At 42.1% G+C, this 27,594-nt stretch overlaps 1 protein-coding gene across 2 annotated transcripts in view; it reads right to left on the bottom strand.

Annotated features, from left to right (window-relative positions):
• Nucleotides 1-27,594, bottom strand: part of SMAP1 (small ArfGAP 1) — an 89,994-nt gene that overhangs the window by 5,503 nt on the left and 56,897 nt on the right. For both annotated transcript variants that reach the window (XM_084826889.1, XM_084826890.1), the window contains one exon: nucleotides 6,981-7,111. In XM_084826889.1, coding sequence (XP_084683015.1) covers nucleotides 6,981-7,111 — 131 coding nt within the window. The remainder of the gene's footprint in view (nucleotides 1-6,980; nucleotides 7,112-27,594) is intronic.

Below are 27,594 nucleotides of genomic sequence, written 5' to 3'. Positions count from 1 at the left end.
CAAATTGCTCCAGCAATTTGTCCAACCTCCTTTTAAAACCATCCAAACTGGTGGCCATCACTACATCCTGTGGTAGCGAATTCCATTAACTATGCGCCGTGTGAAGAAGTACTTCCTTTTGTCTGTCCTGAATCTCCCACCAATCAGCTTCATAGGATGACCCTCAGTTCTAGTATGTTGAGAGAGGGAGAAAAATGTCTTCTCTAGCCACATTCTTCACACCATGCATAATTTTGTAGACCTCTGTCATGTCTCCCCTTACTCTCCTTTTTTCCAAGCTAAGCAATCCCAACTGTTGTAACCTTCTCTCATAGGGGAGATGCTCCAGCCCCTTGATCCTTTTAGTTGCCCTGTTCTGTACTTTTTCCAGCTCTACAATATATTTTTTTTAGGTTTGGTGACCAGAACTGTACACAGTATTCGAAGTGTGGTCGCACCATAGATTTGTATAGGTGCAGCATGATATTGGCAGTTTTATTCTCAATTCCTTTTCTAATAATGCCTAACATGGAGTTTGCCTTTTTTTACAGAGGCTGCACACTGGGCAGATGGCTTCATTGAGCTGTCCACCACAACCCCAAGATCTCTTTCCCGGTTGGTCACTGCTAGCTCAGTTCCCATCAGGCTATACCTGAAGTTGGGATTTTTTGCCCCAATGTGCATCCCTTTACACTTGCTTACACTGAATCTCATTTGCCATTTAGATGCCCATTCTCCCAGTTTGGAGAGATCCCTTTGGAGCTCTTCAAAATCCCTTTTTAACTACCCTAAATAATTTGGCGTCATCTGCAAACCTGGCCACTTCACTGTTCACTGTACACTGATGTGACTCCATTTAGACACACAGCGAATACTTTTGCCATGTACACTGGAGCTAGCTTTAGTCCGGAACGAAACCTACAATCTCTCACAATATTGGAAGACACTGTCTTTTATAATATGACCTTTTCTATTATCACTACTGAATGTGTACTGAATGCAGGATTGTAGTGGGTTTACCAGCTTATTTTTACAACTTGCCAAAATTTACCAAACATACACAGTATTACAAAATGTCATTATCTGCTTGTCTGTTACTCTTTTAAATAAAAAGTGTACAAAGAAATTGCATAAAGGTGGTCTCTTTCAGAATTTGTTCTATATGTGATGCATGAATACCATGCACCTCTGGACATCTTCTCCATTCTAGCACCAGATTCTTTGTGCTTTTATTTTCTTTGATTCCTTATTCACCTCCATCTAACTTTGCAATACAACTCTTTGGAGTCTGTATTATAGTGCAAACCTTTTTCCAGGAGAAAACATCATATAAAACTCATTTTTAGCTAGTTTGTACTATTTTCTCAAATATACTAATGGAACACATGACTGGAAGAAATAATTTCTCAGGACAAGAAATACTGAACAGAACTACTGTCATGGATCTATGGCTTCCAACAGGATCCTGTAATCCTGAGTACAGGATTATTTTAATAAAATACATCTAAAAACTGCTAGATTAATTCTCAGATTTAAGATTAAGTACAAGATTTACGAAAATGATCTCAAGTGCTTTGTGAAGCTTGGATTTTGTGTTTGAATTCTTGAGGTTTTAGATGAGTTTAGAAAAAAGAACCTCACAGGGATCAATTTCATATTGTCCCATGCACCAGGACAATCCAAAAGATCACAAATATTTATCAGGAAGAACTGCATGCTTAGAAGCCAGACTGTTACATTTTTAATGAAATCAAGAGAGCATGAAGGAAAACATAATAATATACGTATAAAATTAAAACTTTGAAAATGAAAGCAACTAAAACAAGCAGAACCAGAGTTATGGTTAATGTGTTAAACTAGGACCAAAGAGACAGGGTCAAATCCACATCCAGCCACGTAACTCAGTGGGTGACTTCAGCAAGTCACTATCCCCTAAGGCTAATGGGGGTTGCTGTGACAATAAAATGTGGGGGGGGGGGAGAACTATCGCCCTGAGCTCCTTAAGGAAGGACAGGATAAAAACATTAAAGCACTATAAGCACTAAGATGAGTATCTGCTGCACTAACATTCTGTTTCTTTCAACATATACATTACTTAAAAATACAGGTATTAAGAACCCTTTGCATATATTCATAACGGATTCTATATGTTATAGGGCTTAAAACCTCAGATTAAGTGCTGAGTGAAAATTAAGGTATAAACCCCAGTGGTCAGCCACGTTTTGTGTCCAGCACATGCAGGAACTTAGAATACCAGGGTGTTATGGGAAATGGGACATCTGTGCACACCCTCCCATATTTCCATCCACTTTGACAAGGAACACTACCTCTAAGTTCATGTTCCTTGACTGAATGGAGGGACAGGCTAGACTGGGATATGAAAGTGTGCCACCATTCCCTGTAATGTCCTGATGCAGTGCCTGTGCATACATACTAATGGAGGAGAGAGAGAGGCATGTGATTTACACTCTATAGGGCTCCTACTGTGCCCACATAGGAAAGAATCGTGCCCTAAGAGTTTGTAGAAGGGTTTGATTACCTCCTCATCTAATAACTGGATAAAGCCTACTATCCCATAACAGCAAATATTTCTTATTTATTTACCCTTCTCTTCAGCTGAAAAAAGCTCCCAAAGTGGCTTACAAAGATACCATGTTGCCTCACATGCATGTACACCACTTGATGGACATTTTCAAAAACTGAGGTTTCCATAGGATTATTGTGTGAGTTTGACTGGACCAGGCAAAAAGCACTGCAAGCAATCCCACTGCAGGGCAATTATTTTAGTTTTACTTAAAAAACACTAACTGAATTTGCTAGTAAAGACCATGCCTGCCAATAAGTGCAACTCTTACACATCCTGTAGTTTGGGAAGTGACGGTGTCTGACTCAATTACCTACTGGCAGTTGCCTGTGGCTGGTGCCTGCGCAAGCTTACCTGTGCCAGTTTAAAAGCCCTGCTACCCAAAAGTGCTTTTCCCTGGTGGTGTCCCCTCAAATACCTTTGGAAGCTGTACACTCATCTTCATCAGTGCAAGCACGGCAAACTCCGCAAAACAAACAAACAGACAGACAGTCTGTCTGTCTGTCTGTTAAATTCATTAATCGTCCTGGCTAGTCATCCAGCCACTCTGGGTGATGTACAATAATAAAACAGTTTAAAACAATAAAATCCTACTTGTCTCTAGAAAAGAGCTATTTTTACCCAGTTTCATTAGAAGGGGACGGGGCTATTGCTACAGATGACTAGGACTAATATGGTGCTATTGCAAAATTGCTGCTACTGGAAAGCCCTCTCTTGGCACAATCCAAACTCATCACTCATAACTCAACCACCTCTGCCAAAAATTACGGCATAATTACAGTCCCAGGGCATAGTCTGAAGGCACATGAGGCAGCCAGCTTGCTGAAGCTAAGCAGGTTTGGGTCTGGTCAGTGCTTGGAGGGGAGACCACCTGGGAACCACATGTAGAGCCACCTTGAGTTCCATGAGGGAAGAAAGGTGGGATATATATGTAATAAATAAATAATAATATTTACACAGTGGTGCAAGACATATGAAAATGCTCTCTGATTTCTCATCTGTGACAGCTGTTTCACGCATGCAAGCCATCACTTGATATTAATATTTGATCAATTATTCAAGTTTTCTTCACTTGCCAAAAGTTTTAAGGGTATTATTTCTAGTGTATATACAATACGCAGAGCACTGCACAGTGAATGGAGAATGACAAATCCCCATCTGAAGGCTTACAATCTGCCAATCAGCAAGAACGGAAGGGTAGGAGAACAGAAAGGGAGATGAGAACATGGAGTGGTAATGTACTGCTCCATTCTAAAAGTGGACAATTGTTAAAAGATTATTGAAATTTCTTTTTCATTTTAGGGTGGGGTCTTTTTGTAAAAAATAATGTTTGAGGAAAGCCTTTAAAAAGGAGAACGGCAGATAGCAGCAGATCTCTCTCTCTCTCTCTCTCTCTCTCTCACACACACACACACACACACACACACACCCCCCACAAGAAAAAACAAGCAAAGAGCAGGAAGAGGGCAAGTGAAGATAATGGAAAAGGAACTAAGCTTTGAGATTAATCTTTTTCAAGGAACAGCATCAAAAATATGAAAAATCACAATGTTGTCAAATATAGCAGGTAAATAAAAGGAATATTAAAACACAAATATATATTATTAATCAAGGAAGTCAACAAAAGGGGGGAGTAACTCCCACCAAAATATATTCATTTCAGATCAAATCAAGTACACAAACAATAAAAATACAGATTAGAAACATGCCAAAGTAGTCATAACAACTCAATAAATGTATATCAAATAATATTTCCTGGGCCTTGTATAGACCATATTGGGAACCTCTGAATATTCAAGGAAACTCAACAAAACTATTAAGCAATCACCTGGACTAAGAAAAGAGGAAGAGCCAGGCTGAATCAGACAAAGAATCCATGTAGCGCTACATTCTGTTCATACAGTGGCCAAACAGCTGCCTGTGGGAAACCCCTCAGTAGGACATGAGTGCAACAGCACCCTCCTGCTCATCTTCCCCAACAACTGGTATACATAGGCCTACTGCCTCTGGTCCTGGAGGTAGTTCATACACATCGTGACTAGTATGATCCTATATAAGGATAATAGCCTTATCCTCCATGAATTTGTCTAATCCTCTTATGGTAGCGAATTCCATAGTTTCACTATGTGCCATGTGAATTAGCACTTCCTTTCATCTGTCCTGAATTTCACACCATTAAGCTTCATGGAATGACCCATGGTTCAATTTTTATGAGAGAGGGAGAAAAATGTCTATCAACTTTCTCCACACCATGCATAATTTTTGTACATAATTTTCTTTACTAGCTTGGCATCCACACACTTTAAACCAGGGTGCAGAACCTCAGGCCTGGGGGCCAAATCCAATGCTCTGGGATTCCTCAAAAGGCCATGCCTCCTTCCTGGCACCACCCCTGATCCCCAGCCACCGTTTGGTGGTTTCCCAGCTTTTGTGTAGGGATGTCAGAGAATTTCGCCACGAATCTCGGGGAGGCCGAATGCCAGCGCATTCGGCCCCCCGAAATTGGTGGCGAAACGGTCCCCCCCCCGCCCCTCCCGGGACGGGACTTACCTTGGGCGAATCCTCCTGGCGGTTCACCGCCGCCGCCATTTCCAGTAAAACAACACACACACACAAATGTGATATGCTACGTAAAGATTTATGTAGCCTATCATGGCTAGATTTTTAAAAAATACCGTGATAGGCTACGTAAATGTTTATGTAGCCCATCACGGCTGAGTAAAAAAACAAAACAAAACACGCGTAAGCAAATGGCTGCGCCCATGGGCGCCGCCATTTGCGTACGTGCTTTTTTTGTTTTGTTTTTGTTTTTACTCAGTCGTGATAGGCTACGTAAACATTTACGTAGCCTATCACGGCTGACTGCAGGGATGCAAACGGCAGTGGCTATGGCCGCCGCCATTTGCGGCCTGGCCGGCCAGGATTCAGGGGTGGAGGGACGGAGCACCTCCCCCCGGCCAGAATTTCGGGGGGGGAGGGACGGAGCGCCTCTGCCCCCCGGCCAGAATTTCAGGGGGGGAGGGATGGAGCGCCTCCCCCCCGCCAGAATTTCGGGGGGAGGGATGGAGCGCCTGCCCCCCACTGCAAATGAAATTTCGTTCAAGGTAAGTGACTTTCGTACATCCGTACTTTTGTGCAGGGTTTTCCCCATCCTACTCTCCTAAGGTTTAGTTACCAGCAAGAAGAACTTTAAGCTAAAATATGCTGGTATTTTTGGTGTTTTGGCCCTGCCTCTTTTACCTTTATCCCCACCCACCACTAGAATGACACCCCCCCCCCGAGCTTCTCCTAAATGGAATTCAGCCCAAGGGGTGAAAGAGTTCTGCACCCCTGCTTTAAACTAACAGGTAAGCTTTTCCATCATCAAAATATGCCAGACTGGGTCATCCCACTAATTCTTATAGGTGAGCCTTTGTTTCAAGGGCTCTGGCTACCACTAGTCTGGAAACCCCTGAAAAATACCCTATGAGACATGTTCCTAGGTCTTTATGGATTATATACTGTGCCTTTATGTTGACAACATTAAGCAGATCAAGTCTCTGGTCTCTCTAACTCAGCATTCTGTCTCAACCAATGGCCGCCTAGATTCCCTCTCAGGGAAGTTCACAAGCATGGCAAGCTGATTATATCAACAAGGTTTGTCCCACAGCTCTGGGAGTCAGAACTGCAGTACCTCTAAACATAAAGGTTGCTAGGTCTGTAATGGTTAAATAGCCATAAAAAGACCTATCTAAACTTAATATTAACACTAGCTTCCCTTTCTATATAGATGATATAGAACTACAGCACTTACTGAGTTCAAATATGCTTGGTTCTGTGATGTTTGTAGAAAAATCACACATGACCAAAATTGTTATCATAGCACAATATTCCCCAGTCCAGCCACTGAAGAGTGATAAAATATGGAATGCCTGCGTACAGTCAAGGATGAATGGAAGAGAGGTTTCTCTGGGTAGTCTCAAATTCCTCTTCCATTGTTTCAGATTGGAATAACTTCTTCACTATTTATGTTTATTTTCTAATTGAACTTCACTGGCAAATGCAACTTTTGGAGCAGTTAGACTGAAATGAGTGGTCAAGGGCAAACATTCATGAAGTCTCTTCACAATAAACTGCTAAAGTTGCTCCTCCAATGCTGTAAGGGTATACATGTCCCTAAATGGCTACAAATGTTACCAGTCTTCGCTTATACCAATACTGGACACAGCAACATCCCGCAGTAACTGCACAGGTTTATTACATAACCAATACAACTTTGATTGCCAGCCAGCCAGCCACTCTGGTAAAAGGTAATTGGACAGCTGAGGTATCTTATATTGCTAGGTGTGATTTTCATTACTAATGTGAACATTTCAGTCTCTCAATCAACACATTTCAAAAAGGGGTAGCATGATAAATTCACATTTTTGCTGCTTACCTGGGAAGGAGGTATAGAAGTGGCTGGCAAAGGATTAGAGATCATTGGTCCAAATATATCCAGGTCATCATTCAGTACAGTGGCAGGAGTGACGATGCTTCCGTTTGTAATAGAGGAATCAGCAGGACCATCTAAAATGACAGTGTTTTAGAATGAAAAATGTTAAACCAGATTTTGATAACTGCAAAGTATGTTCATACCAAGCCAATTACACTGCCAATGCTTAAAGGCAGTCTGTGTTGGCAGAAATTTCGAAGCATTCGCAACACTGCATCCTCTAATATTCTGCCATCTCCCTGTAATTTAAAAGCTCCAACATGCCAATGTAATTAGGAAGATTTGAACGTATTAAAACACAGCCTAAGGCCAACCAAAGGGCATATATGCTGGATTATCAGAATTATACAATTCTACAAGGCAGCCACTGCTTTGTCAAACAGTTACCAGGCTTTCAGCTTTTACAATACGAAGTGTATCTGTATAATGACCTCCTCCCAAAAGGGGACAACTACTGGGCATTGCCAAAACATACGCTTAAAAAGTAGAATTAGTTGTTACACCTGTAACAATTAGCTGACTTAGACAAACCCTTATAAAAGAGACGCTGTGGTGTCCAATAGACACAAAACAATTTTTGTGTGTGAATAAGACAGAACCTGAGATCCATAGATGCATCAGATGCCAAGATGGCAATCCACTGATTAGGCAAAATGGGACAATCCAGTTCCCTGTTGCGTTCCTGCTTAAGACCCTGTATACTATATTTATTCACCAATGATAAGTATTTATAGACGTGGATCGTAGGTCGATTTCCCGGACAGGCCTCAATAAGTGCTTCCAATGGCGAGGGAGACGCCGAAGCGCTAAAAGCAGTACGGCCAAACTTAGATACTAACAAATGTTACAATTGCAAATATTGCCATTCAGCTGTAGCTGGCAAATCATATTTAGCCTGCAAAATAGAGTATGACAAAAACTCACCATCAGCACCCACCAGTTGATCCAAGGTAAACATCACTTTATCCACCCATGTCTGTCACAAAAACATTTTCTTACCAGTGTTTAAATCTGAATTTCCACACAGCGTCAATTCAGCATGAGAAAATGAATCAAAATGTATCTGATGTGACATTACAGACCACACATATCTAACAGCCGTAACTGTGGGAGGACCCCTATCCATTCTAATATGCCTAGAACATAATGCCACCTGTTTAGAGAGTCCAGAGAAGAAGGTTCCAAAACTGTTCAAGGTGGAAAATCTGATTTAAAAGGAAATGACCAAAATGTGGTACAAGCCAACAGGTAAGCCCAATTATAAAAAGCAAGATCTGGAAAACCAAACCCACCTTTTTTAATTAGAAGCTGCATCCTTTTCAAAGATAATTGTGGCAGACAGAAACCCCCCCAAAATTTACGAAACAATGGATTGATTTTTTGAAAATATTGCCAGGTATAAAAAGAGGAATCACACATAACATAAACAATATTCACCTTGAGTGTATTTAGCTTGCCCCACAAACTCAGCTCTAAAGATTCGAGTTTCGAAAGTCTATCAAAATCCTGAGAAATCTCATTGATCAGTTTTATTCAGACTGAGCTTGATCATTTGAGATATGTCTCTGGGAATAAGTATTCCTAAATAGGTAATAACATCCAGGTACCTTTGAAATTGCCAATCAGCTAATACACTATGGGATATAGTATCTCCAAATGGCATCAGTTCAGATTTTGACCATTTAATTGAATAACCAAATTACCAAAAGTATTACTCAACTGCGTCAAAGCCGGAACAGATGACTGGAGTTCCAAGATAAACAATAAAAGATCATCAGTGTAAAGAATTATTTTAAATTCTAAGCTATCATGCATAAAACCGTGAATACTACTATTCTGTCTAAGGGCACAGGCCAGAGGTTCCAAACATAAATCAAAGGAGAAAGTGGATATCCCTGTCTGGTACTTCTCCTAAGTGAAAAGAACACTCCTTAAAATTTACTGAGGTACATGCGCTTTTAAATTATCTACCTGCTTCCTGGAAGTTCATGCATAGTCAAAGCAAATGGATTCTCTGTGCCCTTCTGACAGCTAAAAGACTGATATTACAACACTGGAAGGATGAACGCTCACCTCCTGTAATGCAATGGATTGAAGACCGTACAACGCTTTCAACAGTTGAATGGGTGGTGTATAGACACCACCTGTGAATGGTTACTTATTTGGATATTTTGTCTACTTCTGTTGATGTTTATGTACAGTTCTTAAAAACCTACATTTCTATCTATCTATCTATCTCATACATTGAAACTGATATATCCAGCCATGTATTTTCCCCCTTTTTTCTTTTGTCGAAATTTTATAATAAAAAAATCAGTTTAAAAATTACAGATTTTATAATAGAAATCCTACTTGTAGGTAACCTAAGCCTTTTGGAAGCAAGCTTTGTATTACCTGGATGTAAATTTAACTTTGGAAGGAATCACTACTAGATACATAGGTCATATGTTCTCTAGTTAAGATCAGTAGGTTGTGAACTATACCAACAATCTATTGTTATAAGTCATATCAGGCATGAGGTCCTACAGCCTCTCTCAGCCATTTGTTGAACTGCCCAACTCTTCCCCTCCCTATCATTAATGACCATAGCAGACTTTCTCCTTGCAACATTCCTTCCATCACCTTCAATGGAAAAGCTATGCTTAATTAAAAGAAAGAACGATAAACTTTAAACCTCTCTGGATTATCAGTATCTTCCTTAAAATCATCAGGCTAGCACTTTATAATTCTGATACATCTCAACTATTTTCCTTGATAAAACTCATGTATGTGACCTACCAACACCCTCCATTTGAATTAATAATTGTTGTTGTTCAGTCAAGTCGTGTCCGACTCTTCGTGACCCCATGGACCATAGCACGCCAGGCCTTCCTGTCCTCCGCTCCCTCCCAGAGTGTGCTCAAGTTCATATTCACTGCTTCGGTGATGCTATCTAGCCATCTCATCCTCTGCTGTCCCCTTCTCCTTTTGCCTTCCATCTTTCCCAGCATCAGGGGCTTTCCCATAGAGTTTTCTCTTCGCATTAGGTGGCCAGAATATTTGAGCTTCAGTATCTGTCCTTCCAATGAGCTGTCAGGGTTGATTTCCTTTAGGATGGACTGATTTGACCTCCTTGCAGTCCAGGGGACTCGTAAGAGTCTTCTCCAGCACCACCGTTCGAAAGCATCAATTCTTTGGCGCTCAGCCTTCCTTATAGTCCAGCTCTCACAGCCATACGTTACTACTGGGAAAACCATAGCTTTGATTATACGAATCTTTGTCGGCATGGTGATGTCTCTGCTCCTTACTATGCTGTCTAGGTTTGCCATAGCTTTCCTCCCAAGGAGCAAGCGTCTTTTAATTTCATGGCTACAGTCAGCGTCTGCAGTGATCTTGGAGCCCAAGAAAATAAAATCTGTCACTGCTTCCATTTCTTCCCCTTCTATATGCCAGGAAGTGATGGGGCCAGATGCCATGATCTTCGTTTTATGTTGAGTTTCAAACCAGCTTTTGCGCTCTCCTCTTTCACCCTCAACAAGAGGCTCTTTAGATCCTCATCGCTTTCTGCCATTAGGGTGGTATCATCTGCGTATGTGAGGCTGTTGATAATTCTCCCGGCAATCTTAATTCCGACCTGTGATTCATCCAACCCGGCATTTCTCATGATGTACTCTGCATATAAATTAAATAAGCAGGGTGACAATATACAGCCTTGTCGTACTCCTTTCCCAATTTTGAACCAATCAGTTGTTCCATGTCTGGTTCTTACTGTTGCTTCTTGTCCCTCGTACAGGTTTCTCAGGAGACAGGTAAGGTGGTCTGGTACTCCCATCTCTTTAAGAATTTGCCACAGTTTGTTGTGATCCACACAATCAAAGGCTTGAGCGCATTCAATGAAGCAGAAATAGACGTTTTTCTGGAATTCTCTTGCTTTCTCCATGATCCAGCGAATGTTGTACTTCCGGTAGTTCTCGGTTCGCATACTGCTGAAGCCTAGCTTGTAGGATTTTGAGCATCACCTTGCTGGCATGTGAAATGAGCGCAACTGTATGGTAGTTTGAACACTCTTTGGCATTGCCCTTCTTTGGAATTGGAATGTAAACTGACCTTTTCCAGTCTTGTGGCCACTGTTGAGTGTTCCAAATGTGTTGGCATATTGAGTGCAGCACTTTAACAGCATCATCTTTTAGGATTTTAAATAGCTCAGCTGGAATACTGTCATCTCCGCTAGCTTTGTTGTTAGTAATAGTTCCTAAGGCCCCCTTGACTTCACTCTCTAGGATGTCCGGCTCAAGTTCAGTGACCGCACTATCATGGCTATCAGGGACATTCAGATCTTTCCTGTATAGTTCTTCTGTGTATTCTTGCCACCTCTTCTTACTCTCATCTGCTTCTGTTAGGTCCCTGCCTTCTTTGTCCTTTATCATGCCCGTCTTTGCACAAAACGTTCCCTTGAGATCTCTGATTTTCTTGAAGAGATCTCTAGTCTTTCCCATTCTATTGTTTTCCTCGATTTCTTTGCATTGTTCATTTAAGAAGGCCTTCTTGTCTCTCCTTGCTATTCTCTGGAACTCTGCATTCAGTTGGATATATCTTCCCCTTTCTCCCTTGCTTTTCGCTTCCCTTCTTTCCTCAGCTATTTGTAAAGCCTCATCAGACAGCCACTTGGCTTTCTTGCATTTCTTTTTCTTTGGGATGGATTTCGTTGCTGCCTCCTGAACAATGTTACGGACCTCCGTCCATAGTTCCTCAGGCACTCTGTCTATCAGGTCTAATCCCTTAAATCTATTCATCATCTCCACTGTATATTCATAAGGGATATGATTTAGGTCATACCTGAATGGTTTAGTGGTTTTCCCTACGTTCTTCAATTTAAGCTGAAATTTTGCAAGAAGCAGCTCATGATCTGAGCCACAGTCAGCTCCAGGTCTTGTTTTTACTGACTGTATGGAGCTTCTCCATCTTTGGCTGCAAAGTACATAATCAATCTGATTTCGATATTGGCCATCTGATGATGTCCATGTGTACAGTCGCCTCTTGTGCTGTTGGAAAAGAGTGTTTGCTATGATCAGCGTGTTCTCTTGGCAAAACTCTATTAGCCTTTGTCCTGCTTCATTTTGTACACCAAGGCCATGCTTGCCTGTTATCCCGGTGATTTCTTGACTTCCTTCTTTAGCATTCCAATCCCCTATGATGAAGAGGACATCTTTTTTTGATGTTGTCTTCATCATTAGTTCTAGAAGGTGTTGTAGGTCTTCATAGAACTGATCAACCTCAGCTTCTTCGGCCTCAGTGCATAGACATAGATAGGGCATAGACTTGAATTACTGTGATGCTGAATGGTTTGCCTTGGATTCGTACTGAGATCATTCTATCGTTTTTGAGATTGTACCCCAGTACTGCTTTTCCCACCCTTTTATTGACTATGAGTGCTATGCCATTTCTTCTAAGGGATTCTTGCCCACAATAGTAGATATAATGGTCATCTGAATTAAATTCGCCCATGCTTGTCCATTTTAGTTCGCTGATTCCCAAGATGTCGATGTTCAGTCTTGCCATCTCATGTTTGACCACCTCCAGCTTACCTTGATTCACTGACCTTACCTTCCAGGTTCCTAAACAATATTGTTCTTTACAGCATCGCACTTTTCACCACCAGACACATCCACAGCTGAGTGTCCTTTCGGCTTTGGCCCAGCTGCTTCACTCTTTCTGGCGTTACTTGGAAATACCCTCTGCTCTTCCCCAGTAGTATATTGGACACCTTCCGACCTGAGGGGCTCATCTTCCGGCATCATCTCTTTTAGCCTTGTGATACGTTCCATGGGGTTTTCTTGGCAAGAATACTGGAGTGGGTTGCCATTTCCTTCTCCAGTGGACCACATTTTGTCAGAACTCTCCGCCGTGACCTGTCCGTCTTGGGTGACCCCGCACGGCATAGCTTATGGCTTGAGTTATGCAAGCCCCTTCGCCACAACAAGGCAGTGATCCATGAAGAGGACTTTTCTCACTTAATGATGTGCATTTTCTGGAAATTTCTGAGTTAGAATTTTTTTCTGGCTTATTTGCATCGGAAAATTTTCTGATACCGTAGAGAGTGGTTTAATTTAACATGATTATTTTACTTGTATTTAGTAAACAAAGCTTTAGAAGAAACATGTTAATTTTTCTAAAGAACATTTAATGTGATTTACACTATAATACAGAAAAACCCAAAGGAACGGAAACCTGTTGACAGATTTTAGGAACAAATTTTAGGAACACAACAAACTGTACACAATATGCTGGCAACACTCATCTACAATTCTGAAAGTGGAGAATTGTCATAGTAAAATAAAATACTGGAAAAAGGTGAGTTTTAGGGAATTTTCTGCCCCACATCACTGCTCTCATTGGGTTCACACAACACGCTAACCCACCCAGTGTGGGTTGTTGCTGAACCATGGGTTATTGTGTTGCCTGAACGCACCGCAGGGTGGGTTATCACACTGTCTGAATGCAGCTCTTGTTCCACAACATAGGTTATTGGGTTGTCTGAATGCAGCATGTTTTCTGCAGGGTTGCTCGTTAACCATGCAATGTGGCTTATTAACCTCCCTGAACAACCCAGCAACAAGTGATGGGTTCTCAAGGTGGTTTGTTTGAGAAAAATAAGCCACACTGCATGGTTAACAAGCCACCCTGCAGAAAACACGCTGCATTCAGACAACACAATAACCCATGGTAGGTTAGTGCATTGTGTGAACCTTGTCACTGTGTTTTCCCCCTTAAAAGTACAAAAGCAATCTAAGAGTGGAAAAATAAAAAATATTGAACTTCAAAAAACTAGTGTGTATGTGAACTTTGAGGATATATAGGATTATTTATTTCTGTAGTAGAGACACTTTCTTGGCTTTCTGGACAATCGTTTTAAAAACGGAATACTTAAAATTGACTTGTCAACCACTTCTCACAAAAGTAGGATGCATGCTTCATTCAAAAGTTTGTATTTCTGGCAATGGATCAAGATACCTTCTCAATTTGCTTGCTGGTAGCTTTATCAAACAGAACTGTCAAACTTCTTTTGCATTCTATTTTCTCAGTTTGTCTATTAATACATTCTGAGAAAATGCAAGCTATTGAAATATTCATCCTATTTCTGACCTTAATTATAGTGACAATCTTTGACTAAGTCAATGAAAATGAGAAGGCCTTCTGATTAGAGGTTTTTGGTTAAAGACTACATAACCTCTATCTTGAATGTCCATTCCCTCATCTGAAAAACTGAAGTATCCCAGGTCTAGGGCGATTAGAGGTTTTTGGTTAAAGACTACATAACCTCTATCTTGAATGTCCATTCCCTCATCTGAAAAACTGAAGTATCCAAGGTCTAGGGCGACTTGCATTCTTTAAAGTTCTTTAGTAAATGAAGGTCATTGTGAAGGTTTGCTTTCTAACATGTACATTCATGTCCTCAAGGAGTGTCTAAGCATAATGGGAGGGGGCAAAGAGAGAGCCCTCTGCAGATTTCTTCTTGATTTCACACCGATTCAAAGAGTGCTCTGAGCAACGTGGCCCCTTGAAAAAAGCTTGCCCCACCAGGTGAAGTCAGCAATAAGGAGCCTGCCAGCTTGGTGCAGTGGAGGAAAGGCATGAACTAGCTTACTTCTCAGAGACAGAAAATCCATTCTCCTACAGCTCCACAACTGGAAAGGCTGAGTCTCAACACTAGGCTTTCATTTCATAGATGGGGAATTCAGCTTCTCTAGTTTTGGAGGGGGGCGGGGAGAGTTGTTATGTTTTTGCAGTTTTCAGTCTTTGAAAAACTGTCTTTCCGAAGAGAGAAAAGGAGTTGGGAGCTCTTGCTTATTTCTTTCTAATTTCCCTCAGCACAAGGAGACCGGCAGCAGCATATTAAAATGTTTCAAGCTTCTCATCGTCCTCCTCTAAGCTGGTCTGTAAGAGAGCTTTGAAATGAAATCATGGTTTTGTTTTGAAAGTTCCCTTTAAGTCCTATTTGCAAATACAACTCTTTAAAAATATTGTAATCGTAATCCACAGGAGTACACATTTGTCATGTATTTAAAATCATTAATATTCCACAATTCCACTAAAAGAGAATCTTCCAGCAGGGGTGCAGCCACAGAAAACAACATTCTTACTGTGAATTTCTGTTCTCCAAATCTCCAAACAGTATCTTTAGTACCTTGTCTGGATATCCCATTTTTTCAGCCTGTACCTTTCAGCTTCCAGGCTGTTTGGAACAGCTCTAGATGTGGGTGCAGGATGGGCTCCCGTTTAAGTACAGTGGCGAGAAAAAGTTTGTGAACCCCTTAGGATTGTCACATATTTCCAACCTAAAATGTTATTAATCTTAATCTAACCCCATAATCCTAGATAAAGAACAACAGATAACCCGATTAAACAAATGACACACAAACATGATTTTTCAACATTTATCTACAACTGATTCAACAATCAATATCCATGTCCGAAAAAGTATGTGAACCTTTTGATTCCATACCTGGTGGCACCCCCTTGAGCAGTAATGGCTTCAAGCAAGTGTTTCCTGTAACTGTTAGTCAGTCTCTCACATTGGTTTTGAGGAATTTTGGCCCAGTCCTCCTTACAGAACTGCTTCAACTTAGTGACATTTGAGGGCTTCCTTGCATGAACAGCTTGCTTCAGGTCCTGCCCCAACATTTTGATGGGGTTTAGGTCTGGACTTTGACTAGGCCGTTCTAAAACACAGAATTTCTTCTTCTGCAGTCATTCTTTTGTAGATCTGCCTATATGTTTAGGATATTGTCATGTTGCATGACCCACTTTCGGTTCAGCTTCAGTTCACAGACAGATGGCCTAACATTATCCTCTAGAATCTTCTGATACACTGCAGAATTCATGGTTGAGTCAAAGAAGACAAGCTGTCCAGCTCCTGAGACAGCACAGCAGGCCCAAACCATCACATTCCCATCACTGTGCTTGATGGTTGGGATGAGGTTCTTCTGTTCAAATTCAGTGTTTTTCACCAAACATAACATTTCTCATTGAGGCCAAAAAATGCTCCTTTTAGAGAGCAGTGGTTTCCTCCTGGCTATCCTCCCATGAACACCATTCTTGTTCAGTCTTTTTCCGATTGTTGAGTCATGAATACGCACACTAGCCAAGGCAAGAGTGGCCTGCAGATCCTTGGATGTTACTCTAGGGTTCTTTTTGTCTTCCTGGAACAAAACAAGCTTCCTGGAGCTTGTTCTTGAAGAGATTTTGGTAGGGCAACCGCTCCTGGGTAGAGTGACTGTGGTTTTAAACCTTCGCCATTTGTAGACTATCTGTCTGACAGTGGATTGGTGGAGCCCCAAATCCTTAGAAATGGTTTTATAACCCTTTCTAGACTGATACGCAGCAATAACTGCTTTTCTGAGGTCTTCAGAGATGTCTTTTGATCAAGGAATGACGACGACCAAACTCAAAGTTTCTGATCCTTTTATAGGGTGGGGTCACCCGGGAGATTTACCTAATTACTTAAAACATGCAATTCTAATTATTCCCTTTAACTGAGCTGATGCAACCAGGGGTTCACATACTTTTGCACATACCCTGACGCTTAAGTATTCATTGTTTGCCTAATTTGTACATTGTTTTATTTCACAAGACATGGAATTAGTTAATATAAACCCTATCGGGTATTTAGAAAAGGACTGGTTTTGATTCACAAAGGCTATCATGGTACAACTATGGAATTTCTGTAATTGTCATTAGTGTTCATAAACTTTTTCTCACCGCCGTAGGTCCTTCCTGTGGGGCAATTTCTAGAAGTTCTGAACCACCATGTTTCTCAGTTTTGTGAACCATGGGTTTGTTGTTTATTCGTTCAGTCGCTTCCAACTCTTCGTGACTTCATGGACCAGCCCACGCCAGAGTTTCCTGTCGGCCGTCGCCACCCCCAGCTCCTCCAAGGTCAAGTCCGTCACATCATCTGTCCATCTTGCCCTTGGTTGGCCCCTCTTCCTTTTGCCTTCCACTTTCCCTAGCATCAGCATCTTCTCCAGGGTATCCTGTCTTCTCATTATGCGGCCAAAGTACTTCAGTTTTGCCTTTAATATCCTTCCCTCAAGTGAGCAGCCTGGCTTGATTTCCTGGAGTATGGACTGGTTTGATCTTCTTGCAGTCCAAGGCACTCTCAGAATTTTCCTCCAGCACCACAGTTCAAAAGCATCTTATCTTCCTTTGCTCAGCCTTCCTTATGGTCCAGCTCTCGCAGCCATAGGTTACTATGGGGAAGACCATTGCTTTAACTATGCGGACCTTTGCTGTCAGTGTGATGTCTCTGCTCTTAACTATTTTATCAAGATTTGTCATTGCTGTCCTCCCAAGAAGTAAACGTCCTCTGATTTCCTGGCTGCAGTCAGCGTCTGCAGTAATCTTTGCGCCTAGAAAGACAAAGTCTGTCACTGCCTCCACGTTTTCTCCCTCTATTTGCCAGTTATCAATCAAGCGGGTTGCCATAATCTTGGGTTTTTTGAGGTTTAACTGCAACCCAGCTTTTGCACTTTCTTCTTTCACCCTCGTCATGAGGTTCCTCAGCTCCTCCTCGCTTTCAGCCATCAAAGTGGTATCATCTGCATATCTGAGACGGTTAATGTTTCTTCCAGCGATTTGAACTCCAGCCTTGGCTTCATCAAGCCCAGCACGTCGCATGATGTGTTCTGAGTACAGGTTGAATAGGTAGGGTGAGAGTATACAACCCTGCTATACTCCTTTCCCAATCTTAAACCAGTCCGTTGATCCGTGGTCTGTTCTTACCGTTGCTACTTGGTCGTTATACAGACTCCTCAGGAGGCAAACAAGATGATTCGGTATCCCCATCCCACCAAGAACTTGCCACAATTTGTTATGATCCACAAAGTCAAAGGCTTTAGAATAGTCAATAAAACAGAAATAGATGTTTTTCTGAAACTCCCTGGATTTCTCCATTATCCAGCGGATATTGGCAATTTGGTCTCTAGTTCCTCTGCCTTTTCTAAACCCAGCTTGTACATCCGGCAATTCTCGTTTCATGAATTGCTGGAGTCTACCTTGCAAGATCTTGAGCATTACCTTACTGGCATGTGAAATCAGTGCCACCGTTCGATAGTTTGAACATTCTTTGGTGCTTCCCTTTTTTGGTATGGGGATATAAGTTGATTTTTTCCAATCTGGTGGCCATTCTTGTGTTTTCCAAATTTGCTGGCATATGGCATACATCACCTTGACAGCATCATCTTGCAAGATTTTAAACAGTTCAGCTGGGATACTGTCATCTCCTGCTGCCTTGTTATTAGCAATGCTTCTTAAGGCCCATTCAACCTCACTCTTATCTATCCTCGATATTATCCTTCCTATACAGATCTTCCGTATATTCTTGCCACCTTTTCTTGCTCTCTTCTGCTTCTGTTAGGTCCTTGCCATCTTTGTTTTTGATCATACCCATTTTTGCCTGGAATTTACCTCCAATGTTTCTAATTTTCTGGAAGAGGTCTCTTGTCCTTCCTATTCTATTATCTTCTTCCGCTTCCGCGCATTGCTTGTTTAAAAATAATTCCTTCTCTCTTCTGGCTAACCTCTGGAATTTGGCATTTAATTGGGCATATCTCCCCCTATCACTGTTGCCTTTTGCTTTCCTTCTTTCTTGGGCTGCTTCCAGTGTCTCAGCAGACAGCCATCTTGCCTGCTTGGTTTTCTTTTTCTTTGGGACGTTTTTTGTTGCCGCCTCCTGAACAATGTTGCGAACTTCTGTCCATAGTTCTTCCGGGACCCTATCTACTAAATCTAGCCCCTTAAATCTATTCTCCACCTCCACTGCATATTCATTAGGAATATTAGTGAGCTCTTATCTAACTGATCTGTGGGTCTTCCCTATTCTCTTTAGTCTGATTCTAAATTGTGCAATAAGAAGTTCGTGATCTGAACTACAATCAGCTCCAGGTCTTGTTTTTACCAAATGCATAGATGTCCACCACCTTTGGCTACAAAGGATGTAGTCAATCTGATTTCGGTGTCAACCGTCTGGTGAAGTCCATGTATAAAGTCGCCTCTTAGGTTGTTGGAAGACAGTGTTTGTTATGCACAGTGAGTTGTCTTGGCAAAATTCTATCAGCCTATGTCCTGCTTCATTTTGTTCTCCCAGACCATGCTTGCCTGTAATCCCAGGTGCCGTTTGACTACCCACCTTAGCATTCCAGTCTCCTATAATGAAAATAACATCTTTTTTGGCATACTATCCAATAGGTGCTGCAGATCCTCACAGAACTGATCTACTTCTGCTTCTTCAGCATCTGTGGTTGGGGCGTATATTTGGATCACTGTGATGTTAAATGGCTTACCCTGAATTCGAATTGAGATCATTCTGTCATTTTTTGGATTGTATCTAAGCACTGCTTTAGCCACTTTATTATTAATTATGAAGGCTACTCCATTTCTTCTGTGGTCCTCTTGTCCACAGTAGTAGATCTGGTGGTCATTTGATGGCCCATCCCAGTCCATTTCAGTTCACTGACACCCAAAATGTCTATATTTAATCTTGACATCTCCCCAATAACCACATCTAATTTGCCCTGGCTCATAGATCTTACATTCCAGGTTCCTATGGTGTGTTGATCTTTAGAACATCGGATTCGTCGTTCACCACCAGCACCATCGGCTGCTAGCCCTCCTTTCAGCTTTGAGCTAGCTGCGTCATCACATCTGGGGCTAGTTGAACTTATCCTCTGTTCCTCCCCAGTAGCATTTTGACCATCGTCCGACCTGGGAGTCCCATCTTCCGATGGTATACCGACATATCTCTGGTTGTACTGATCCATTTAGTTTTCATGGCAAGAATACTGGGGTGGGTTGCCGTTTCCTTCCCCAGGGATCGTATTTAGTCTGACCCCTCTGCCATGACCTTCCTCTCTGCCATGACCTTCACAGTTTAGCTCATGACGTCATTGAGGTGCTCAAGCTCCAGCACCACAACGAGGTAACGATCTCCTTTGCTGAAGGAACCATGGGTGTCTAGGTACAATTAAGATGAATCTGTTCTTAACTATGATCTTCCAATTCACATCGGGGTGTTACCAGAATTGGTGGAAAGGCACAGAGTAGTCCCTCTGGCAACTTTGTTTCCAATATGTTTGTTCTCACTGCACTTGGGCATGGGAGCCTGAATTGTGAACTTGTGCATTTTCCTGGATCACGAACAGGTCCATCCCTGGTTGGTAAATTGAAGTGTTATCTGCTAGAAGATGTGAATGTTGAGAGCCCACTCTAAATCCTGGGCTGATCTTCTGCTGAGCCAATCTGCATTTTCATCTAGTTTAGCAGTTCACTCACTTCCTTGCTGCATGTGCAGGTCCATGTTCTGCCTTGCCTGTTCAAATAGGCTTTGGCTAACACACTGCCTATTCTGCTGAGGATGTGTCCTCCTTTGACATTGGCTCTGAACTCCTTTACTGCCAATTTTATTGCTCTGAACTCCAGCCAGTGTAAGCTGTGTTTTTCACTTCAGCTGATCAGGTTTCCTGGGTTACTTTATCCCCCAGTTGGACTCCCCACTTGAATAGGCTGGCATCTGTGATTACACTCACTGTCAGGCTCCTCCAGGCTCACTCCATCTGCGGTGTTGGCGTCAGCTACCATTCCAGTTCCCATCAGGCCTGTTTTATTATTGTGATTTGCAGTCATGAGAAGATTGCTATGTGCTCCTAGGAAGGTAGCAGGACTTTCTGTAGTTGCTGAGAATAGAATCCTGACTAGAGTGCCACGTTCTGGCATGAAGCCATCATGCCCATCAACTGAACTAGTGTTGTTACATCCGATGTTGTCTCTGCATGGACTGAGGTCACTAGTTGTATAATTTTAGTCCTTCTTCCTCATGTGAGGAACCTTGAACACATATCCAGGAGAACTCCTAGGAGTTCAAGCTGCTGAGTGGGATTCAGGGAGCTCTTCTTTGTGTTCATGATGAAGCAGTGGTCTCTCAGACACATTAGTGTCCTCTATATATTGTCTATGTGCTTGTTTTAAGGGTGCCCTGATCGGGATGTTGTTCAAGTAGGGACAGAGATTCACTCCCCTAAATCATTGGTGTGCCATGAGCATTAAAGTCTTTGTAAACACTGATGGTACTGAAGTAAGTCCAAAAGGCAATACCTTGTCCTGAAAATGCCTTAACAGAGCCTGAGGCATTTCCTGTGTTGCTTTCTGTTCAGAATGTAAAGGTACACTTCCAACAAGTCTACGGAACTAGGAAGCTTTGTTTGCTGATGGCCAACCACCATGATTCAGCATCTCCATCTCGAAATCTCTTTTGCTCAAATGTTTGTTGAGCCACTTGAGATCTAAGATGACTCTGATATCCCCATTCATTTTGGGTACTAAAAGGAAAATTGAGTAAATCCCAAATCTGATTTGGGATTTTGGTACAGGCTCTATGGCTTGGATTTTGATTATGTGCTGAATCACCTTAGGGAAGTTTTGATAGTTTGTTAGCTTCTTTGACTGTGGGGACACTATGAATTTTTTATATCGTGACCATGCAAATTCCAGGGAGCAGCTTTGGGACTCTGTACCCCCACCCACTGACCGTGGATGTTTGTAAGCAGACATGGATGAAATTTTTAGCAAACATCTCCCTATGGTTCCTCTGGTCTGAGCTGGTGTCATACAGAAGAGTTATTCAGTCCTTTGTTGAATCTGGATGATGAAAAGTTGTTAGTTGAGGAGCACTGTGTAGATCTCTTCTCTGAAGGATTAGAGTTTTAGTTCCACTTAGACCTGTAAAAACCTTTGTGGGACTGTCCCTTGGCATGTGTTTAGTGGATCAAAAGGACTGTGTAGGATTAGTTCTGCACTGATCATTTTTTTCTTTTTGGCCATTTTTATCTTTGGTTTGGTTGAAGACCACATCTAAGGGTTCCCCAAAGAGCTTTGCTCGAGTGAAGGGGCTGGTCATCAATGTAGTCTAGGAAAATGGACCTACATTTCAGGGTTGTATTCAGATGTTCCTTCTAGCCATATATTTGCTGGCATTGACCTAGCTTTATATTAGATGGCATCCAACTAAGAATCAGCTAGCAGGGCTGTTGAGTATGAAATCTTTTTGAGTTCATCCCTTACCTGTTTTCAAGGTGGATTCCATGCCTGCTGCATCTTCAGCCCATAGGTATGTTGCTCTGACAAAGACAGGATTAGTTGCTGATGCCCTGAATGCTGTGGCTGATGCTTCAAAACCTCTGGAGAGGACTCCTTCCACACTCTTGTTGCACAGATGCTTGAGTCTGCCTTCTCTGTCACAGGAATTACAGCTGATGTTAGGGCTGCCACTGATCCATCAACTGTGGTGACCTTGAACTGTTTCATTACGTTACTTGGAAGAGAGTAAAGTTTATTGGCTAGTCGGAGAGTTGATTTGATTTTAGCAGAGCCTTTCTTTCTGCTTTCCAAATTCTTTCAAAGGGAGAAAGGAAACAGCACTGGCATTGGTTTGGAAGGTCCTGTGGGCAAACTGAGTTGGCCGTTGGTTGAGAGCTTGATATTGTAGGTTTGTCTGGTTTGGCCTGGGTCTCCATTAGTTGAAGGACCCTAAATACTTTGGCCAATAGGGCAGGAAATAACTTGGAAGGGAAAAGGCACCCCTGGTGGGAGGATGATTCCAGCTCTTCATCAGAGAGCTCCCCCTCCTCCTTGTCCTCCAATTCTGGTGAGGCTCCCGATCTCTCCAAGCCCAGAGGAGGAAAAACTCAGGTCCCCTTGCTAGCTACCTTCCCCGTTCTCCAAAGTTACTGGTTCCCTTCTTTCTCTCTCTAATCTGTGAGCAGCCTGGGAAGCTACTAGGATGGTGTTTATAGGAGTGACATGAAGCCAGTGAGGATGAATTTGAGAACCAGGAATCTGAAAAGGAGACCCTGGATCATATTTATAGCCTTTGTGTTTTCATTTGGGTCTTCCCCTAGAGCTACTCTTCTTTCTCTTTCCGTTATGTTTCTTACAAAGGGAGAAAGATCTGGACATTTACCCAGTTCATAAAATGTGGGTGGGCCTCCACCCTAGGGAGCATAAGGTTGGGTATATATTTTGAATACTCACCTCCTCCTGCTCTTGGCACCCTGCTAAGCATGGTGCCAAAAGTGTGCTCTGCCCAGGAGGCCTTTTCTGGCCTTCCCACTTGGCACTGTTGTCTGTCTGCTCCATTGTTGTGGTGTTTGCAGCCCCTGGGAGGATGGTGCATGATCTCTTTGTCTCCTTCCTGCCGTATCTGAAAAGGAAAGGAGTTGGGATGGAAAGGCAGTGGTGGTGGTTTCCTTGTTCCACAGCTGAGTCTCTCTGGATCATTGCAACTGCTCGCTGTACTGCCAGAGCTGCTTCCAGGGCACTATATTGTGGCACCACAGTTTATCCTTGCCTATGTGATGTTCCTGCAGCATCAGCAGCAGGTATGAACCTGCCAATGGGCTGCCATTGGTGTCTGGCTGGATCTGCAAGAGAGGCAGGAAGGAAGCTCTGGGTCTGCTGAAGTTGCTCCTCTTTCTTGTCCCTTTGGATTCCCTCATTCCATTCCAGGATGCATAGGTTGGGAATTGGAAGGAAGAAGGGGAGGGAGAGGAGAGGCTAAAGGAGAAAAAGGAAAAGCTCCCTTGCCAAAATAATAATAACAAAGGCCTTTTAAGAGCTTCAGACCAACCCCACTACTCTGATGCACCAGCCTAAATTGGGTAAAGGTTCCCCTGGTCACAGCCACTATCTACATATTCAGAAGCAAAGCTAGACCTAAGAGAACCCCACACTAGGAACCTGATCTTTCCACAAGAGTGCTACCCTTATCCAGCATACACTAAAGTCCTGTTCCCTGAAAACTCACCTTTCCCACCAGGAAAACTCACCTTTCCCACCTTTCTGTCTTATCTGGATTAAGCTTCAATTTGTTAAAACCTCATCCAACCCATTACTGCATCCAGGCACGGATTCAGGATATCAACAGCTTCCCTGGAATCAGATTTGGGCACAGGGGGCATATTGATAACAACGAACCCCAAATCTCTAGACAACCTCCCCCAGCATTTTCATGCACATATCAAATCAGATAGGTGACAAGAGGGAACCTTGTGGGACATCATAAGCCAAAGGCCAAGATGACTAACAGAAGTCCTCCAGCATTACATTCTGAGACCAACCCTCCAGGAAGGACCAGAACCACTGTAAAACAGCATCTACAAAGCCCATCTCAGCTAAGTGGTCCAGAGGATGCCATGGCCCAGGCTTCCTCAACCTGGTGCCCTCCAGACGTTTTAGACAACAACTCCTATATCATCCCTGACTATAGGCCATGCTGGCTAGGGCTAATGAAAAAATCTGTGTTTTCAGTCATGTGTAGAGCCTCCACAGATACAGGAGGCTCTCCTCTTCAGAATGTCACTCTCTCCTCACACATTTAGTTAAACCATTTAGAGAACGCCTGAATAGGGCTATGATCAATATTTGATTCAAGTATTCCAACATGTACAGAATAAAGCCTTTATGAGATACTTTCTCTATGAATAATAAGTCCTTCAGTGGCAAATGAACAGCACATTCAAAGAGACACAGGGGTATTTGTTCATGCTTTTGCTAACTTCATTCTTCGCTTGTTATGAAAGTAAATGCAAAAGCACTATTGCAACAGTACACTAGAGATTCTACACTGAAGTCAGATAATCAGAGTTGTGGTTCCTATAGCAACTGTAAATGTGCCACAATTTATATACTTATTAATACAAACAAGATTAACACTTCCCTATAAAACAGAATGGGGGGGGGGGATAAATGCATCACAGCTGTCCAAACCATAACAATTTTCTAACACTTAAATTTGACATTTCAAGCAAACCCCCCACAATAGAAGTGATTTTTCTTGATAAAGTACTAACAAGCTACCTTCTCCATCTTCCTTCAGAGGAGACTAAAGCTTTAGGGTTTTCCTAATATCTGCCTACCTGCCTTTGTTACATAAAGTTTAGTTTCTCAGTGAAAAAGGCAGAACATGTGACTAGAGGCTATTGGCTGTTAACTGTAAATAATAGTGATGTTCAGGATACAAACCAGGTCTCCACTCCTATAATGCAAATCTCAGATGTCCAGTCAGTTCAATTTTGGTTTCTCAATTCTTATTTTATGGAGCAGAATATTATATTGCCCTGTAGTGGTGGTCCTTAATGGAAACATTTTTCCTGTCAGAATGCTTAATACTTTAGAGTTGCCATAGCTAAAGGTAAAGAGGTATATGGTATTCGGGACATGCAAGGAATTCTTATGCAGTCATTACAATACAGTAGACTATCTACTCATCCCACTCCTAACCAGTTCTATTTCTATCTAGCAAAGTAACTTCCAAGAGGCAAGGAGTGTAGCATTTCATTTTAATTCTTGCTCTCAAAACAAGTTCTGGGCAACAAGAGCACCTTCCATTTCCTCTGAGAGAGGTGTTGGTATTGTTTTTGCAAAATTGGACAAGATGAGAGGAATGGGAAGCTAGAAATCTCAAAACCCTGAGAGATTAATATGTTATCTTAATATGTTACCAAGAGGCAAATTTTCAAGAAAACTAACTTCAACATATTGCAATAAATATTACATTCAGTGGATTGTATCCAGACTTAGAGTAGATCCATTAAAATCAATGGGGACAAGCTAGTTATACCTACATTATTTCAGTGGGTCTACTCTAAGTATGGTTAAGTCTGGATCCAACCCAATTTTAAAATTAATCTAAGTGTTTAATATGTAGGAAGAAAGATGCAAAGGCTCAAAGAAGCATTACTATCTGGTTTAATACTTTTAAATACCTTTATCAGAATGTTTACATTTTAATTAGCTAAAATGAAGACAGATGTAAGAGTTCAAGAAAGGGTTATCAACAGACTTCTAAGCAATTCTGAACACTGGCAGAACACTGTGTACATTTGCAGCCACACAACAACAGTTATCTAGAAACTATTTCAATCTGTAATCGAAACATAATACATTAGACATAGCAGTTTCTGTGGCAAAGAGGATATATTCAGGACAGATCCATCAAGGTCAGGTTAAAAAAAAAGACAGCATAAAACATCTTTTTGAAATTTGTTCTATGACTGCAGTCCTGAAATAGATACCAGTTTCTATATAGTATTTCTGTTCCAGTGATTGCTTGGAAACTGAAGTGAATTCAAAAAACAGCTGATAGGCTGCTTAACTGGGACTAGTCAATATGAACACTGCTCAGTTGTGGTGTCCCTTTTATGGTGCATTCGCCCAGTGCCCACTCTGATATCTTTTTGGCACCAAAGGCCTTTTTTTAATTTTCGTTAGATTTTCAGCTTTATATGCCCTGACGAGATTGTTTTGAACTTGTTGTTTTTGTGCTTTATTTGTTTCTGTTATGTACCCTGGAAGTATTTTTTTATTGAATGGTGGCACATAAATCTAGAAACTGTGCATGTCATTCAAGATCATGTCCTTGACTAGCAGCATATTCAGAAATTATTTACAAAGGAGAAATCTCAAACCAGTAAGAGTTCTCAGATGCGCAAACATTACTCCCCGATTCTTTGACTGCATGGAAAAAGTAATCCTGGATGTACTTGGAGCTCACTACAAGAACAAGTAATTGCTTAGATGCGGTTTAATTATATATATATGTGGGTGGGGGGAGAGAGAGAGAAAGAGAAAGAGAAAGAAAGAGACAAATTCATGGGAGCCATATCTACAACAGTTCCTACAGGTTCATAATGGCTTATTTCAGTAAACCATACTGAAGGTTAACCACAAGTTATTTGGGTTCAGGAATAAAGCTAAGCTAGTTTTTTTTAAAAAGACGTTTTGGATATCCTTGCAGCAGCTGTGCTGGAAGAAAGGGATAGGGGGAGTGGATGAGCCCAAGGCTTGTTCAAGCAATACTAAAACATAATTTAGTAGTACATATGAATGAGGCTTACATGCCATATGACAGTGTTCTTCACTGCGAGGCCCGAGTGCCACTGGCAGCTCGCAGTCAGCTCAAGTGCGGTTCTCCGCCCCTCTTTTTCTGCACTAGCTGCTGACCTTCAGTAGCTCTGCCTTCTTGCTTGCTTTAGCCCTGGGCTGGCTGCTATGCTGTGGGCTACTGGGGAGACTTTGGGGGTGGGGAGTCAGGAGACCTGACGCTCATCAGCTGTAAGGTGGTGGGGTAGGCGGGAAGAGGAGAATGCAGGAGCAATCAGCCAATTACCTGTGGTGGAGGAGAAGCACAAGTCAAAGAGCAATATGACTGGCTGGCTGCAGTGATGTGATGCACTGCACAGCCACTGGAGGTGGAGGGGAAATCAGATGTGCAGGTGAGAGAAAGAGCGTGTGCAAGTCAAGTGGACCCTGTACAGGGAGCGGTCCCTGCAGTGGTGACTGGAGCCAAAGTGGCTCCTGCTTGAAAAATAGTGAAGATCACTGCCATATAATGTCATCCTGCTGTGAATTTTCCCAACCCTAACTCACATTACTAACTGGTGGGGGTGGGGAAATAAACAGAGCAGTTACATTTCTAGGAAAGGGGAGGAAAAAAAACAGAGAAGAGACAGCTATGTTTCCTGTAACA

Source organism: Heloderma suspectum, chromosome 1 (genome assembly GCF_057233095.1).
Source record: "Heloderma suspectum isolate Gila_16-S chromosome 1, 16-S_ref, whole genome shotgun sequence".
Lineage (NCBI taxonomy): Eukaryota > Metazoa > Chordata > Lepidosauria > Squamata > Helodermatidae > Heloderma > Heloderma suspectum.
Note: the sequence above shows the minus strand (reverse complement) of the source record. Positions and strands in the feature narration are given on the sequence as shown.